The sequence below is a fragment of the Anabrus simplex genome, chromosome 1, assembly GCF_040414725.1.
Source record: "Anabrus simplex isolate iqAnaSimp1 chromosome 1, ASM4041472v1, whole genome shotgun sequence".
NCBI classification, from domain to species: Eukaryota; Metazoa; Arthropoda; class Insecta; order Orthoptera; family Tettigoniidae; genus Anabrus; species Anabrus simplex.
In genome coordinates, this window is record NC_090265.1 from 785,120,499 (window position 1) to 785,139,402 (window position 18,904).

At 41.7% G+C, this 18,904-nt stretch overlaps 1 protein-coding gene across 6 annotated transcripts in view; it reads left to right on the plus strand.

Annotated features, from left to right (window-relative positions):
• LOC136857520 (V-type proton ATPase 116 kDa subunit a 1) overlaps window positions 1–18,904 on the plus strand; it is a 581,303-nt gene that overhangs the window by 437,466 nt on the left and 124,933 nt on the right. For all 6 annotated transcript variants that reach the window (XM_067136242.2, XM_067136245.2, XM_067136244.2 and 3 more), the window contains one exon: window positions 3,458–3,582. In XM_067136242.2, the coding sequence (XP_066992343.2) occupies window positions 3,466–3,582 (117 nt within the window). In that variant the 5' untranslated portion in view covers window positions 3,458–3,465. The remainder of the gene's footprint in view (window positions 1–3,457; window positions 3,583–18,904) is intronic.

Here is an 18,904-nt window from a genome sequence, read left to right on the forward strand (position 1 = left end):
AAATTTATTACATGACCACTTTCTGCAAGTTTGGAATAATGTGGCCAATTGTGGCTGGATGAAACACTCTGAAATCCCACTGTTATTATTTAGTCGGCCATGGCAGCACACGGTGATACGGCAATGTTCGCCATTCGCAGCGCAGCGATGCATTTCTCCCATCAGTGCACGGAGCCTATAGCACCAAATTGAATGATATTTATCTACGGGCTTATACTGAATACATTATTTTTAACAGTATTTTAAAATATACAAACAAACTATATTTTACGGTATCACTTTAAATACAACCATTATTATAGTAACATTTTAGAAGACAGGATACAGTAGTGAAACAAGAAACATACCTCCGTTAACACCGTTGGAAAAAATCCGTTAGTGTCTTTTGTTTGTTACTGTTAACCTTTCCTCCCTTCACGTTGAAACTTCTCGTCAATACCACGCAGCCGAGATTCGTAAATGGAACTTGTCATCTGCGACTTCGGGGGTTGCTTGCGTACGTGACCGGTAATTAATTCACACCCGAAGAAACAGGGAGGCTTCCACGTTTTCCGATCACTAGAACTTTTAGTTCTTCGGTTTCCGTTATATTATAGTAATTGCCACGTAAGGAAATACCCCAGAAAGTAAATATCGCTGCCCGATGCTCTTCTTTTATCTTTTTTTGTAATGGCTGATCACTGCTGCCAACCTGCCTGGTTACATATTAAAATCATCAGACATAACCATAACAAACTAACCTCTATGTAAACACCGATAATGAATGTTTCCCTACCCTAGTAAATGATAAAAGATAAGATGAAATAAATCAAGATAATTATGAATATCTCCTCAATGAGGAATTAAGGAAATAAACACACTTTCTCACTTAAATTATCTGTCTTTATTTTGATATACAGTAGGCGTACTATAACCATATTCTTGAAAAGAGGGGCGTGTTAAACGATGCAATTTATTTAATAAGTCTTTGCAGTGTGATTTTCGAAAGTTCCAGACATCCAATGACTTCCCTTTCTTTTGCGCGAATATTTCCTTCTCTCTTCAATACCGGTAACCAGTAAGGGGAGAGATTATTGGGCATATTTTCAGCCTGCAGGCTGGTTATATCTTCAAGCTTATCAGGAAACATATAGGAATACTAATGTGCCAAGCTCCGTGAACGGAATTTAGGTCAGCTTTCAAGTTCACTGCGGATTTGAAAATAATAATGTTATAAGTTCTACTGCCAAAATTTCGTCCCGCAAGAGTTATTTCATGTACCGGTAGATCTAGACTTGAGACTGACGTATTTGAGCACTTTCATCATTTCACACAAACTATGTTATTAAATGCATTATCCGAACATGCCACAATCCTACTTACCTGGTATTAGCCAAATAGATTTACAATCCTACAGAAAAAGAAAATATGCTTTAAATATTCTCGCAAATGTATCACTAGTGACTTTAACGGCGATGCGGTGGCAACACGCACTTCACGCTAGAGCAGTGATTGAACGTTGCCAACGTGCCAGATTAACGGTAAATGTAAGACGTCGTATCGGCAAGTAGGGTCCCTAAACTGTATGGTTACCGACACTGAAAAAGACCCAACAGCAAGAAAAGTAACCATAAATCAATATCTTAATATTACAGGGGAGAAAGGGTAAGGTTGCACCCTTAGGGTACGTCCTTACACGGAGAGGACTATAGCTCCCGACATCATTGTAACCCTTTCTTTACGTGTTAACTGTATTTCATTATTTTAACAGTACTTAAAAATATACAAACTATTTTACGGCATCACTTTAATTATAACACTTATTACTGTAACTTTTTACTCTTACTCTTTCCTCCCTTCACGTTGAAACTTCTCGTCAATACCACGCAGCCGAGATTCGTAAATGGAACTTGTCATCCGCGACTTCGTGGGTTGCTTTCGTACGTGACCGATAATTAATTCACAGCCGAGAAACAGCAAGGCTTCGCCGATTTTTTCGGTTCCCGTCATATTAGCTCCCTGCATCACTGTAAACCTTTCTTTACTTGTTAACTGTTCCTCACAAATCACAAATGCCGTATTGCACAGTTAATGTTGCACAAAATACGAGTTACAGACTATTTTTTGCTTCAAAAGAGGAAATGTTTGCTTCGAGAAATCGAAAATTTCTGTAACCGAATTTCGAGTAAAAGAGAAATAAATACATGTGAAGAATAGGACAAACGGTCGGGAAATTTAAGGTACTTCGGGATACTGAAAATTCGAGAAATGGAGGTTCGAGATATCGAGGTTCGACTGTATACCTGCTGCCATTTTCCCGTGATGCTGTTGAGCAGAGCCGTTCGATATGGCAACCCTGTTGTCATAAGAACAATACTGTTTTCTTAACATGGAATATAGTTTCCACTGTCTTTGACTAGCGTTTCGTCTAGGTCACAGCAAAGCCCCTTACACACGGTTTCGTCACGGTTGACATAATACGTATCTTGCGGATATTTATGGCCATAAAATTGTGTGCTAAATCAGCGACCATTTTATTGGATGTAGATCATGATAGGTGGGACTATCTTGTGACATGGCATGGGAATGTTGTGTGCTAGATAAGCTGCCATATGTTTGGACGTAGATCATGATAGGTGGTGCTATCTTGTGACATGACATGGGGATGTTGTGTGCTGTATCAGCTGCCATATTGCTGGACGTAGATCTTGATAGGTAGTGCTATCTTGTGACATGGCATGGGAATGTTTTGTGCTGGATCAGCTGCCATATTATTGGACGTAAATCTTGATAGGTGGTGCTATCTTGTGACGTGACATGGGAATGTTTTGAGCTGTATCAGCTGCCATATTGCTGGACGTATATCTTGATAGGTGGTGCTACCTTGTGACATGACATGGGAATGTTTCGAGCGGTATCAGCTGCCATATTGTTGAACGTAAATCTTGATAGGGTGTGCTATCTTGTAACATAACATGGGAATGTTGTGAGCTGTATCAGCTGCCATACTGCTGGACATAGATCTTCAAAGGTGGTTCTATCTTGTGGCATGGCATGGGAAAGTTGTGTGCTGGATCAGCTGCCATATTGTTGGACGTAGATCTTGATAGATGGTGCTATCTTGTGATATGACATGGGAATGTTTTGAGGTGTATAAGCTGCGATGTTGTTGGACGTAGATCCCGGTGTTACTTATTTCTTTCGATGTATCGGAACTCTATCTCCCGTGTGGGTGGGGCGAAAGAATGCTTTATCTGTACCTCCATAAGGCTACTAAGAGGGGAACAACCAAAGAATATGTACTCGCTCTCTCGTTTTCGAAGTCCCCAAACATATCCATCATTCTGTGCTTTTCCGTGCATTGGAGACATTTTCATATTTAATTGGTCTTTTCATCACTGACATTAGTACGTAATCTGCAAAAACCCATTCACTAGTTCCATCCTAGTATTAATAATATGTGTGTTCTGTTCTTCAGGTGTCGACATGGGGGCGATGTTCCGAAGCGAGGAGATGGCCCTGTGCCAGCTCTTCATACAACCCGAGGCCGCGTACCCATCGGTGGCCGAACTGGGGGAGGCCGGATGTGTGCAGTTTCGTGACGTAAGTATCTCACCCTTCCTGCAATATAAAACAAAAAATTAGGAAAAATCAATGAACTGACTGTTATTTAATATTTCGTACAGAATCATCAATAGAGAGCGGACTTTTTTTTATTTACTCAAGAAAGGGCACCTGAGCCGAGGCTCTTAACGGTGCACTACAACCATATTGGTAGAGTTTACAAAATATTTACAATACAATAATACATTGTTTCTAAATACGTTACGGTCTTAAGAGAACAGGAAACCGTTACAAATATATAAAACTACTGTACATTACTTGGATTGTAAGATTTACTGCTCATTTTCTTTTGTCCATTGGTTATTTATTTTTTGTTTAAATTTTGAAATTGTTGTTGCATGTTGTATACATATGTTTAGGGAGAGCATTGTACACCTTCACAGAGTAGTGCCATAAGGAGTTACAACCATACTTACTAGTTTTTACAAATTCTCTATGGACTCTCCCTACTCCTCAAGTGTTATATGAGTGTATGCCAGAATTGATGGTACAGATAGTGTTTGTATGAACCAAATTGTGCTTAATTTTATATACCATCATAGCTGGAGCTCTATCACGTAACATGTGGAGTGATAGAAGTCTGTATTTCTTATAAAAATAATCCGTAATATTTTTTGTTGTTGTTGTTGTAAAATGGCAACTTTCTCAAAGAGTTCCTTATTGCAACATCCCCAAACATGAATCATGTATGTCAGAGCATGATCAATAGATATTAAAAACTTATAGTTTAATTTATATCTTTGTCTGTGAAGCACTCCAATTGCATGTGGTTTTAACTTGCTCGTTCCAGTCAAGCATTTTATCTATTTTTAAATCTAGAAATTTAGTACCGAGCTCGATAGCTGCAGTCGCTTAAGTGCGGCCAGTATCCAGTATTCGGGAGATAGTAGGTTCGAACCCCACTGTCGGCAGCCCTGAAAATGGTTTTCCGTGGTTTTCCATTTTCACACCAGGCAAATGCTGGGGCTGTACCTTAATTAAGGACACGGCCGCTTCCTTCCCACTCCTAGCACTTTCCTGTCCCATCGTCGCCGTAAGACCTATCTCTGTCGGTGCGACGTAAAACAACTAGAAAAAAAAATAGTAAATTGTACTCTTGGTAAAGGATGAAGAGTAACAACGACATTTGCTAATAACAAAATTAGTTTGCATTCGAAACTATTATTGCCTAAAAATCCGAACTGTACTGATCAGAAATGCTTTACTCCGGCAAGTGCTATGTTTATCCGCTCCCTGCTCGTTCACCGCGCGTGGGAAGGGAATGGCGAGCTATGCCATCACATGTTTTGCAGTAGCGGCTGGTGCAGAAAATCAGTTGTGTGCTGTAATCCATCCCTCCTACAATAAATAAAAATATTTGCAAACATATGCGGTTTTCAAGAGGCTCTCCACTGAGTTTTCCATACTGAACAAACATGCAAATAACCCCAACACATGTACACATTCCTCATACAAAACTATAGGTAATTAAACACACAATAACTAGAGCCCTGCGCGGATATAAAAAATAATATCCGCATCCGCACTTCCTTCAACCTAACCCGCATCCGCATCCGCGAATGGTTATCCGCGGATTTTGTAAATATTTAACTACAGTATATTACACCCATACCCGGAGGCTCCGGGTTCGATTCCCGGCCAGGTCAGGGATTTTTACCTGGACCTTAGGGCTGGTTCGAGGTCCACTCAGCCTACGTGATTAGAATTGCGGAGCTATCTGACGGTGAGATAGCGGCCCCGGTCAAGAAAGCCAAGAATAACGGCCGAGATGATTCGTCGTGCTGACCACACGACACCTCGCAATCTGCAGGCCTTCGGGCTGAGCAGCGGTCGCTTGGTAGGCCAAGGCCCTTCAAGGGCTGTAGTGCCATGGGGTTTGATTTGGTTTGGTTTGGATATTACACCCAAGATATTGAAACGGATAGATCTGTTGAGATAATACAATAGGCCTGATACCTGGCACCAGAACCCCTACAGTCACAGGTTCATGAAGGACTACCTCTTGCGACAACTACCGACGTATGACCTTTGTTCATTACTTCCATTAATTGAGGAGCCAGCTAGGCTTAGGTCTGATTTTCGGCTTTATGGTCTCAAGGCTCTTTATATGTCATTATTCTCCCATACCAGTGACAAGGGTCACGTAACCACAAATGAAAACAAGAGTATACCTGAGTGAAAATCAATAAACGCCATTATTTAGAAATTATCAGCAAAATTATCCACACTGCCATACAGTTTGTACCCGCCAAGAATCCACGGATATCCGCATCCGTGCAGGGCTCTAACAATAACACATGCAATTAAAACATTCACGAACTCGGAAACACTTGGTGTGTGCGCGCAATAACAGAACTTCTCGATGTTACCAAATTCATTGAAATAAAACCAGCAACGTCGTAATGCAAAATTATTTATGTTATGTTGTTATAGTGAAATTTATAAACTAGACATTTTGTAATTAAACAAAATTGTAATATCATGTCCTTATTTTGACAATATAAAGAGTACAATTTATTGTTATAGTTCATCGATGTACAAACATGGCTATGGAATAGGTAAGTTGGGAGTATTAAAAGACCTGGCAGGAACAGCTGATGGCTTCCTCTACAGTATTTTGTTTTCCCGTTTGCTTTGAGCGATCCCCTCTTAAATACCACGTTCTCATTTCGGTCGAAATGCAAGTGTGACCTATGCTGCCTCTCTCTGGTCGAACGAAGACTCGTTGTGAAGTGATGTCTTGGCTGTTGTTTCCACAGCACATCGGAAAAGTTGGGCACGCATGCGCAAAAGGCAGAGTTCTTGCTTTCTGGCAAAAGGCTTAGAAATTCTCGCTGAGCTATGTTCTGCACGGCACCCGGCGTACAGCGCACGACTAGTTACCTGGTTGTGAGAGGAGTTGATTGATTGCCTATTCTTTGGCCGGCGTCTTTTTCAATACACAGTATTTGATTGTAGGTAATTTTTTTAAAGTAATTTATTTTTCAAACAGACAATGTGCTGAAGTGCTGCAGCTACGTCCGCCCCTGATGTTTTGTTGCCTGACTCTGGCCTTTGTTTTGTGCGCGCTCGCATCCCAGCTAGCTGTTATACACGTGTCCGACGTCCAGTCGTATTTCAGCTGTTCCGAACACGGTTACTAGACTAGACGGTAGGGGTCACGCGCAAGCTGTCTTTGGCTGATGACGTCATCTGGTCTCCACTGCCGGGCTTGCAGTGAACGCGACCCATTGTAATTGTGCGTTTCTGTTATTGATTTGCTTGTTTTTATTTAACCACTTGCTTAATATTTTTCAATTTTGATAATATAATTGCCAGTTGTTATGTGTAGATAATTATGTTGTAATTTATTTGAGTATTTTTTAGATCATTACAAGTAATATAAAAACACTGTGCTTAACGAACTATTCCAGTAGCTTTTTCAGTACTAAATTATCTTTCGCCTCGCAAATAAAGTATTTACGGTTCGGTTTTCGTATTTTCTATCCATCCAGTGATTTTAGAACAATTTTATACATACATTTATTTCTAAAACTAGTTACTAAATTTAAAAAAACATGACCAATCGCACGGGATGCTTTTTACCGTTGTTTTGGCGGATTGTTGGTGTTAAGTAGTATTGTAAACACCTAATATTATATTTATGTATAAGTAATTATTTATAAATGTGTATTTGCCGGTGGAATGTTGGTAAAAAGCCCCTGAAGAAACGTCAACCTCTTCCACCATATCAGGGGTCACTCTTTTTGGTGGGGGAAGGGGGAGAAAGAGGCTTCCACAGGCTTAGGCCATATAGACCTGTGTTACGGAGAAAACCCTCATAGTCAGAAAATGCGATCAAAAGTTAAATATTTAAAAACACCTAATTATTATTGCCAGTGGCTTTACGTCGCACCGACACAGATAGGTCCTATGGCGACGATGGGATAGGAAAGGCCTAGGAGTTGGAAGTAAGCGGCCGTGGTCGTAATTAAGGTACAACCCCAGCATTTGCCTGGTGTGAACATGGGAAACCACGGAAAACCATCTTCAGGGCTGCCGACAGTGGGATTCGAACCCACTATCTCCCAGATGCAAGCTCACAGCCGCGCGCCCCTAACCGCACGGCCAACTCGCCCGGTCCTAATAATTATTATTATGGTGGTAAAACTATAGGCTATACATAAATTTACATTATATATAGGTACCACACAAAATATTTACATCTAGATGTTATTTGGTTGTTTTACATTACTTTTAAATCAGTCTATCCAACAACTTCCTTAATTTCTTTTCACACTTCTCATTTTTTCATTAGGAGTTCGTTTACACCTCTTGTAAGAATTCATGTGCCTTTGTTTATGCTTTATATGATATAGAACGTAAAGTTACAGCCTTAACAATCTTCTCAGATGACCAGTTTGAGCATCTGCCTTTTACTAAAGCTTGCTGTTGACTTTTAGAAAAAGTACCCTCAAAAACTTGAACATTATTTTTTAATTTTATTAGCTGCACTAAGACGGACCTGAATATCCATATTTTGCTGTTTTAAGTCACAATTTTCTAGTCTAAATAACTCCAATTCTGCAGTCACTTCACACCAATTTTCTCATTACAGAAACACTGATGTTTGCTTTAGTCATCTAATTCCTTCCTCAAGATTGCATTATTAATATTTTCTGCTTCAGTTGGCGCATGCGGTTGTAAAATTTGCCGTATCTCCTTACGATGATTTCGCTTTTGTGCCCTTATTTCACCATCATTACAGGACTGACTCGCTAAATCAGTACTGCTCGGTGGCAAATTTAAATGTGGTACTTCTTCAGGCCTTAAATCACGTCTAATTGGAAGGTTTAACAACTCACCCTTCAAGTCCCTTATGTAGTCCCAGTTGTCGAAGTGTACAGAGCACTCTCAATAGTAACCGAGTCAGCCCGTTTACAGGCATTAATCCACTTTAATTTAATGTCACTGTTCTTTGGAAAACGATGACATTTAATGTCTAAATCCTTCTTATATCTATCGTGGTTAGAGCAACCGGCGACAGCACAACACACCATGGCACAGCACAGCACGGAAAAATTAAACCCTTACACTGTTGACAAGGTAAACACCATCACTAGACTAATGGCGCTCTGCTTCGTTTAGCGAACATGGGAACCGTGTGACGTCAGGAGGCGTGGCTTGCTACTGCGCACCCAACTGATGACCCCTACCGTCTAGTCTAGTAACCGTGGTTCCGAACTCTCTGAATGTTTTGTTCCTATGGCTCGTGCGATCTCAACGGTACGGTACTACGCGTCTTTGTGTACGATTCATAGACCTATGTGTTAACTCACTCAGCTCGTCAAGTTCAGAGACGGCCTCAAGAAAGTTTCCCGCGTGTGGACGTTCCAAATCTTGAAACAGTCGATAACTCTCTTAATAATTTTAAGAAACTGGAAGTATCCAACAGAATAAACCAAAATGGTGACACGATCCTCCTGGGGAAAAAAAACAGAACATGACTTCGTCTTGCATAACAAATGAGATTTTCATGCTTAGAAAAGGAGAGATGTGATAAACAGGTTGTGTATGTAAATGGGGGTCATACATCGGAGAAACATACACAAGACACATGCGGGATCGAACTCACCATACACCACCTCACCTTTCAAGCTCCTGATTTTTAAGAAAATGGTAAGTGGGTCCCCTGCCATAGTGGGGCGAAACGCTGAGATTATCACGATTGAAAAAGCCTAAAGAGCTTGATACTTTAATTATTAGCTTATGGTACAAGTAAACAAAAAACCCAAAGCGAAGTCATCTTCGTACAGGCCATGAAGGCCCTTGGAAGAGGGGGGGGGGGGAGGGGGGAGATAAAGGCTTCCACCATTCGTAACCTCGGCACTTGATGGGGTAGAGTGGTTAGCTCTACGCCCGGCCGCCTTTGCCCCCAGGAATTAACCTGGTACTGATTTTTTGGTGTAGGCTGAGTGAACCTCAGGGCCATATGCACCTCCGGAAGTGGATATCTCATTTCTTAAATTTTACGGCTCCTGACGGGGATTCGAACCCACGTCCTCCCGGGCAAACCGAGCATGCCTTTACCGCCTCGGCCAGGCAGCCCCTGGTATAAGTAAAGCCGTGTGTAAACTGAGTAACACGTGAAAGCAACACATAATTTACAAAATAGAATAAATATAAAAAGTCAAGGTAAAACATAAAGTAGAAATCGAGAGAGATATGTACAATAGAGAAAAATAGAAAGAAAAATACAAAAAATGATGTAAAATATAAGTTGTTGTTTGAGTCATCAGTCCAAAGACTGAGTTGATGCAGCTTCCATTCCATGCCACCCTATCCTGTGCTAACCTTTTCATTTCTACGTAACTATTGCATCCTACATCTGCTCTAATCTGCTTGTCATATTCATACCTTGTCTACCCCTACCGTTCTTACCGCCTACACTTCCTTTAAAAACCAACTGATCAAGTCCTGGGTAGTTTAAGATGTGTCCTATCATCCTATCTCTTCTCCTCATCAAATTTAGCCAAATCGATCTCTTCTCACCAATTCGATTCAGTATCTCTTCATTCGTGATTCGATCTATCCATCTCACCTTCCGCATTCTTCTGTAACACCAATTTCAAAAGCTTCTATTCTCTTTCTTTCTGAGTTACCGGTACTGTAGTTATCGCCCATGTTTCACTTCCATACAATGCCACGCTCCAGATGAAAGTCTTCAGAAACATATTTCTAATTCCTGTATAAATGTTTGAAGTGAGCAAATTTCTTTTCTTAAGAAAGCTCTTCCTTGCTTGTGCTAATCTGCATTTTATGTCCTCCTTACTTCTGCCATCGTTAGTTATTTAACTACCCAAGTAACAATATTAATCTACTTCCTGATCTAATATTGCGTGCATCACCTGCTTTTGTTCGATTGCACTCCATTACTTTTGTTTTGGACTTGCTTATTTTCATCTTGTACTCCTTACCCAAGACTTCGTCCATACTATTCAGCAACTTCTGGGTATCTTCTGCAGCCTCAGATAAAATCTAAGCTCACTTTTCATAGAACAGATGGGACACTAGCGACACCAACACCTCTGTCGCCCTCAGTCTAGCCACACTGAGTCTCACACTGGTTGCACCACAGAGTCAAAGACTGACTCCAACACCAACACTGGCTCCACCACGGGGCCCAATACGGACTGAATGTCCGTTGCTAAGCTCCGTCCTTACAGCTCGGGTGATGTGAACCAGAATATTCGCGATGTGGCCAGAGACGGAATATTCTCGTTGTCTCTCCAAGAAACTGAGCCCGCCGACGAGTACAATACACGGAAATGCCGGCCATGCCCTCCAGACCGGCTGACTCACTAGTCCCTTCCAAGAAGTACCGTAAGGGGCTACCACAGGGCTGGCACGTAACAATATGAACACTGAGGGGAGGCTTGAAATGGAACGCAGTATTTTGGCACGCAGTCTAGCGATTAGACATTGTATTCCACCACTTCTCCTACCTACGTTGCCGGCCACCCTTCTGAGGGTGAATGTCTTTCCGCCAACAAGGACGTGAAGTGGCTAAGCGCGGTGTCAGACCTTGAAGACTTGACGCCTTCACTATCATGGCCACCAAGCGGGCTACACGCAATAGGGACGACATCCGGCCTAAAAACTGGACTTATCCACATTAGTGTCGACGCGAGACGGTAGGGGCAAACACCAGGAAGAAGGACGAAGAGTCATAAGTTTGTCAGGTGAATGGGAAATGAAGGTGACGCAATTACATTCTAGGATGCACATTATCTTAACATATTTCTTACCACACACACTTATGCTTTACCAGTTAACATGCTTTCATTTTTCCTCCTTGGAAATAACCTAAGAAATGTCAAAGTTAAGGGGAAAAACAAAGACCCAAACAACTACGACTCGTCACAGCGAGTGTCTTACCTCGTATCAAGCAGTAGTGGCGATTGGGTGTTAGAATTGAGGAGTGGGGGGGGGGGGGGAAGGAGGATATAAAAATTAGGTAAAAATAGCTACTAATGGTAAGTATTTTTAATGCTGTCTGAATGAATCTGTACAGCGACGTAAAGGTTGAGTCTACCAAATTTAGGGCTATACAAGAAGACTTTCACCAAAGGGCAGTGGCGGCTGGTGCAGAAAATCAGTTGAGTGCTGTAACCCATCCCCCCTCTAAAAATAAAAATATTTAGAAACTTATGCGGTTTTTAAGAGGCTCTCCACTGAATTTTTAATACTGAACAAACATGCAAACAACCCTAACACATATACACATTTCTCATACAAAATTAATTAAACAGACAATAACACCTGCAATTACAAAACATTCACAGAGCGCGCAAAAACAGATCTCTTCAATGTTACCAACATCAATGAAATAAAACCAGCAACGTTGTAATGCAAAATTACATGTTATGTTGTTATAGTGAAATTTATAAACACGATATTTTGTAATTAAATAAAATAACAATATCATGTCCTTATTTTGATAACACAAAAGGTACAATTTTTATAGTTCATCAATTTACAAACGTAGCTGTGGAATAGGCAAGTTGGACGTATTAAAAGCGGATTTCCCGCTAAATTTGGCGGAATTAGAAGACTGTCGGCGGAGAAAAATATCATTTAGCGGACAGCGGATTTTTTGGCGGAATTCTAGATTTATTATAGCGGAATTTAGTGTTTTATCAATTTTACGTTGTTTTAAAATTTGTACTCCAGTCTGTCTCCGAGCTATTCCGTATTTCAAGCAGTGACATGAGGAAAACGTGTTTTTTGGATTTGATGTTATGGGATCATGGTACCATAAATTTGTAACGAGTGGGGAAAGGATAATTAGCCTATCTCTTAGTTGACGAATGACGACAGATAATGAAATTGTGAGAGAGTAGCATTTATATTTATGCCATGAAGGAAGGCCGTTTAATGAACTGGCCTGTTTTGTGTGTGCCCCTTGAGGTAGGGGATTTACATCGTTTGCATCAGGCACTAAAACGCCTACAAGTTTTAGCTCCCCGGCTCGCAAGCAGGGGGTTAATCCGAGTGAAACTCACAGATCAGGTGAGTGCAGTCATTTACTTGTATTATTATTATTATTATTATTATTATTATTATTATTATTATTATTATTATTATTATTATTATTGCTCATTATTTGAGATCGGATTTCTTGGCGGAATTTTAGCGGATTTTTAGTAGTATTTAGCGGATCTTGAAAATATAAGTTGGCAACACTGATTAAAAGACCTGGCGGGAACAGCTGATGGCTTCCTCTACAGTATTTTTTTCGTTTGCTTTGAGCGAACCGGGCGAGTTGGCCGTGCGGTTAGGGGCGCACAGTTGTGAGCCTGCATCCGGGAGATAGTGGGTTCGAACCCCACTGTCGGCAGCTCTGAATATGGTTTTCCGTGGTTTCCCATTTTCACACCAGGCAAATGCTGGGGCTGTATATCTTAATAAGGGCCACGGCCGCTTCCTTCCCATTCATAGGCCTTTCCTAGCCCATCGTCGTCATAAGACCTAGCTGTGCCGGTGCGACGTAAAGCAAATAGCTTTGAGCGATCCCCTCTTAAATACTACAGCTGAGTCAAGAGGGTGCCACCTGCCACGTTCTCATTGTGGAAATGCAAGTGTGACCAGTGCTGCGCCTCTCTGAGGTCGAAGACTCGCTGTGAAGTGATTTCTTGGCTGTTGTTTCCACAGTACATCGGAAAAGCTGGGTACGCATGCGCAAAAGGCAGAGTTCCTGCTTTCTGGCAAAAAAGCTTAGAAATTCTCGCTGAGCTCTGATTTGCGCAGCACCCGGCGTGGAGCGCACAAGTTAGTTACCTGGTTGTGAGGGGAGTTGAATGATTTCCTATTCTTTGGCTGACGTCTTTTTTTAATGCACTGTATTTGATTGTAGATAATATTTTTAAAGTAATTTATTTTTCAAATAGACAATATGCTGCAGCATTTCAGCACATAAGGTATGGTCGCCCCTGCCAAAGGAACAATAATTACACATGTATTACAATTAAATAGAAATTCGGCGTGATTATACAATTAAAATGTCCTTTAGTATTTGACTACATACTAACAAAGAACAGACACATATAGAACTGCACACACAGACACTTTTACTGAGTGTGACTACCAGACTGACGAATGCGCGCGGCAAGCGGGTCAGTTATTCCTCAGTGACCTTGACCTACGTATACCTTCCTCTCAGCACGTACTGCACGCTGCTGCGCTGTATGAATCGGTTATCCGCTACGGACGACATTTCTTGCATATTTCTGTCTAAGTATTTTTCAAAATTATGGTTCATGTTTGTGGATGGTTCATGTTTGTGGGTTACTGTAGTCACGTCCTAGTTCGTGAACCATGGGCACCGGCTGAGTGGCCTAGTAAGTGGTCCTGAGAGTCGGGATACCAGTTGCTATGGAATGGGAGTGGGCATCTCGGACATATTCTGAGTCGTGGCCCTCCTTGTACTCAGGCGGCTAGGACTACACAATTCACCGGTGGTCCATAACCCGTTAGAGGAGAGATCATCACTTGGACTATGTGCAAGTAGGTCAGCATCCTGCTTCATGAATTTACCGAGCTCAGAACACTTTAAGCAAGCCTAGGACCTATGGGAGTAATGGAGTCCCACTCCCATTTGACAGGCGAGGGACTCCTTGGAAACAACTTGGCGAACGAAATGGAATTCGATGGGGAGCTATCAATATTAATGGGGCTTATGGAAGAAAGAAGGTAGAACTTGCTGAGTCAGCAAAGAGGATGCATCTGGATGTGCTAGGAGTAAGTGATATTCGGGTAAGGGGAGATAATGAGGAAGAGATAAGAGATTATAAAGTGTACTTGAAGGGTGTTAGAAAGGGAAGGGCAGAGTCTGGGGTAGGGCTCTTTATCAGGAATACCATTGCACGCAACATAGTTTCTGTTAGGCACGTAAGTGAGCGAATGATGTGGGTAGATTTCTCAGTGGGAGGAATTAGGACAAGAATTGTGTCCGTGTATTCACCATGTGAGGTGCAGATGAGGAAGAAGTTGACAAGTTTTATGAAGCATTGAGTGACATCGTGGTCAGGGTCAACAGCAAGGATAGAATAGTGCTAATAGGCGATTTCAATGCGAGAGTTGGGAATAGAACTGAAGGATACGAAAGGGTGATTGGTAAATGTGGGGAAGATATGGAAGCTAATGGGAATGGGAAGCGTTTGCTGGACTTCTGTGCTAGTATGGGTTTAGCTGTTACGAATACATTCTTCAAGCATAAGGCTATTCACCGCTACACATGGGAGGCTAGGGGTACCAGATCCATAATAGACTATATCTTAACAGACTTTGAATTCAGGAAATCTTTTAGGAATGTACGAGTTTTTCGGGGATTTTTCGATGATACAGACCATTATCTGATCTGTAGTGAACTAAGTATCTCTAGGCCTAGGGTAGAGAAAGTGAAATCTGTCTGCAAACGAATAAGGGTAGAAAATCTCCAGGACGAGGAAATTAGACACAAGTACATGGATATGATTAGTGAGAAGTTTCGAACAGTAGACTGTAAGCAGGTTCAGGATATAGAAAGTGAATGGGTGGCATACAGGGATGCTGTAGTAGAAACAGCAAGGGAATGCCTAGGAAGAACTATGTGTAAAGATGGGAAAAGGCGAACATCGTGGTGGAATGATGAAGTGAGAGCAGCCTGTAAACGTAAAAAGAAGGCTTATCAGAAATGGCTCCAAACAAGGGCCGAGGCAGACAGGGATTTGTACGTAGATGAAAGAAACAGAGCGAAACAAATAGTTGTTGAATCCAAAAAGAAGTCATGGGAAGATTTTGGTAATAACCTGGAAAGGCTAGGTCAAGCAGCAGGGAAACCTTTCTGGACAGTAATAAAGAATCTTAGGAAGGGAGGGAAAAAGGAAATGAACAGTGTTTTGAGTAATTCAGGTGAACTCATAACAGATCCCAGGGAATCACTGGAGAGGTGGAGGGAATATTTTGAACATCTTCTCAATGTAAAAGGAAATCATCATGGTGGTGTTGCAAACAGTCAAGCTCATGGGGAGGAGGAAAATGATGTTGGTGAAATTATGCTTGAGGAAGTGGAAAGGATAGTAAAAAAACTCCATTGTCATAAGGCAGCAGGAATAGATGAAATTAGACCTGAAATGGTGAAGTATAGTGGGAAGGCAGGGATGAAATGGCTTCATAGAGTAGTCAAATTAGCGTGGAGTGTTGGTAAGGTACCTTCAGATTGGACAAAAGAGGTATCTCATTGATTAGTATACCAGGCAAAGTATTCACGGGCATCTTGGAAGGGAGGGTGCGATCAGTCGTTGAGAGGAAGTTGGATGAAAACCAGTGTGGTCGCCATTGTAAAGCACAGAGAGGCTGTCAGGATCAGATTTTCAGTATGTGCCAGGTAATTGAAAAATGCTACGAGAGGAATAGGCAGTTGTGTTTATGTTTCGTAGATCTAGAGAAAGCATATGACAGGGTACCGAGGGAAAAGATGTTCGCTATACTGGGGGACTATGGAATTAAAGGTAGATTATTAAAATCAATCAAAGGCATTTATGTTGACAATTGGGCTTCAGTGAGAATTGATGGTAGAATGAGTTCTTGGTTCAGGGTACTTACAGGAGTTAGACAAGGCTGTAATCTTTCACCTTTGCTGTTTGTAGTTTACATGGTTCATATGCTGAAAGGTATAAAATGGCAGGGAGGGATTCAGTTAGGTGGAAATGTAGTAAACAGCCTGGCCTATGCTGACGACTTGGTCTTAATGGCAGACTGTGCCGAAAGCCTGCAGTGTAACATCTTGGAACTTGAAAATAGGTGCAATGAGTATGGTATGAAAATTAGCCTCTCGAAGACTAAATTGATGTCAGTAGGTAAGAAATCCAACAGAATTGAATGTCAGATTGGTGATACAAAGCTAGAAGTATTTAGGTTGTGTGTTTTCCCAGGATGGTAATATAGTAAGTGATATTGAATCAAGGTGTAGTAAAGCTAATGCAGTGAGCTCGCAGTTGCGATCAGCAGTATTCTGTAAGAAGGAAGTCAGCTCCCAGACGAAACTATCTTTACATCGGTCTGTTTTCAGACCAACTTTGCTTTATGGGAGCAAAAGCGAAAGCTGGGTGGACTCAGGATATCTTATTCATAAGTTAGAAGTAACAGACATGAAAGTAGCAAGAATGATTGCTGGTACAAACAGGTGGGAACAATGGCAGGAGGGAACTCTGAATGAGGAGATAAAGGCTAATTTAGGAATGAACTCGATGGATGAAGCTGTACGCATAAACCGGCTTCGGTGGTGGGGTCCTGTGAGGCGAATGGAGGAGGATAGGTTACCTAGGAGAATAATGGACTCTGTTATGGAGGGTAAGAGAAGTAGAGGGAGACCAAGACGACGATGGTTAGACTCTGTTTATAACGATTTAAAGATAAGAGGTATAGAACTAAATGAGGCCACAACACTAGTTGCAAATCGAGGATTGTGGCGACGTTTAGTAAATTCTCCGAGGCTTGCAGACTGAACGCTGAAAGCCATAACAGTCTATAATGATAATGTATGTATGTATGTATGTATTCAAGAAATTAAAGGAAGAATTCGGCTGTAAAAACAATAAACATTGTTCAAATTGCTTTTTTAATAGTTTCAGGCGATTTTTAGTAACTCTTAGGTTTTCCAGTCTGTCGAAACTAAAAGAAATCAGGCGGCTGAAATGGAATAAAAATGCATTTTTCTCCACAAAGTGGGGGAGGCGATGGGGGCAGTCGCCGCTACTTATATCAAATGCTCTGAATCGAGGAGCTGAAGACAGAAACAGTCCCGAGCCTGTCCTTCATTATGTATACTGTGAACTATAACGATTAGGGGGCGGGTGTTGTTGCTCTAAAACTCACTGAAAATCACAAATAAACTGCCCTTACAAATAAGGAAAAGTGCTATAAATAAGTAAAAAATTACTTTAAAATATTTGACCAAATGAATTTATCATTTTATTTATTTAGTATTTATTCACTCATGTTCTTTAAATATTTACAGGACTCTGTTTCTTATATTCATAACTCTTCTAATAACATAAATACTTTTTTTAAAATCTTGTAAGTAACTCTTACATATATTACAGTAGTATTATTATCGCCGTATTAATAGTTAAAATAAATTACATTTGTAAATCTCCTTCACACATTAACTATATTATTATTATTATTATTATTATTATTATTATTATTATTGTTATTTTGATTCATTACGCCCAACTAAGGAGCGTGTGTGAACGTATTTAGCACAACGTTTCTAATTGTCTTCCCAAAATCTCTTCATCCTATCGCTGTGGTTCTTTTTGCGTTCTTCCGTCCATCCTGCAGCTTGTCTTTTAGGTTGATCAGCAAATTAGGGTTTGTTTATGAGATTTCTGAATATTTTTTCTGTCTTGCAAGATTTCTTCATTTACACCAATTTTCTGAAGGTCTTTGTTTACACTGACTGACAGAGCAAATGCAACACCAAGAAGGAGTGGTCAGAACTTTATGCCAATTGCAGGGTAGACTGACGTCACTGAGGTATGCTCATGATGTGAAATGCGCCGCTGTGCTGCGCACGTAGCGAACGATAAATGGGACACGGCGTTGGCGAATGGCCCACTTCGTACCGCGATTTCTCAGCCGACAGTCATTGTAGAACGTGTCGTCGTGTGCCACAGGACACGTGTATAGCTAAGAATGCCAGGCCGCCGTCAACGGAGGCATTTCCAGCAGACAGACGACTTTACGAGGGGTATGGTGATCGGGCTGAGAAGGGCAGGTTGGTCGCTTCGTCAAATCGCAGCCGATACCCATAGGGATGTGTCCACGGTGCAGCGCCTGTGGCGAAGATGGTTGGCGCAGGGACATGTGGCACGTGCGAGGGGTCCAGGCGCAGCCCGAGTGACGTCAGCACGCGAGGATCGGCGCATCCGCCGCCAAGCGGTGGCAGCCCCGCACGCCTCGTCAACCGCCATTCTTCAGCATGTGCAAGACACCCTGGCTGTTCCAATATCGACCAGAACAATTTCCCGTCGATTGGTTGAAGGAGGCCTGCACTCCCGGCGTCCGCTCAGAAGACTACCATTGACTCCACAGCATAGACGTGCACGCCTGGCATGGTGCCGGGCTAGAGCGACTTGGATGAGGGAATGGCGGAACGTCGTGTTCTCCGATGAGTCACGCTTCTGTTCTGTCAGTGATAGTCACCGCAGACGAGTGTGGCGTCGGCGTGGAGAAAGGTCAAATCCGGCAGTAACTGTGGAGCGCCCTACCGCTAGAC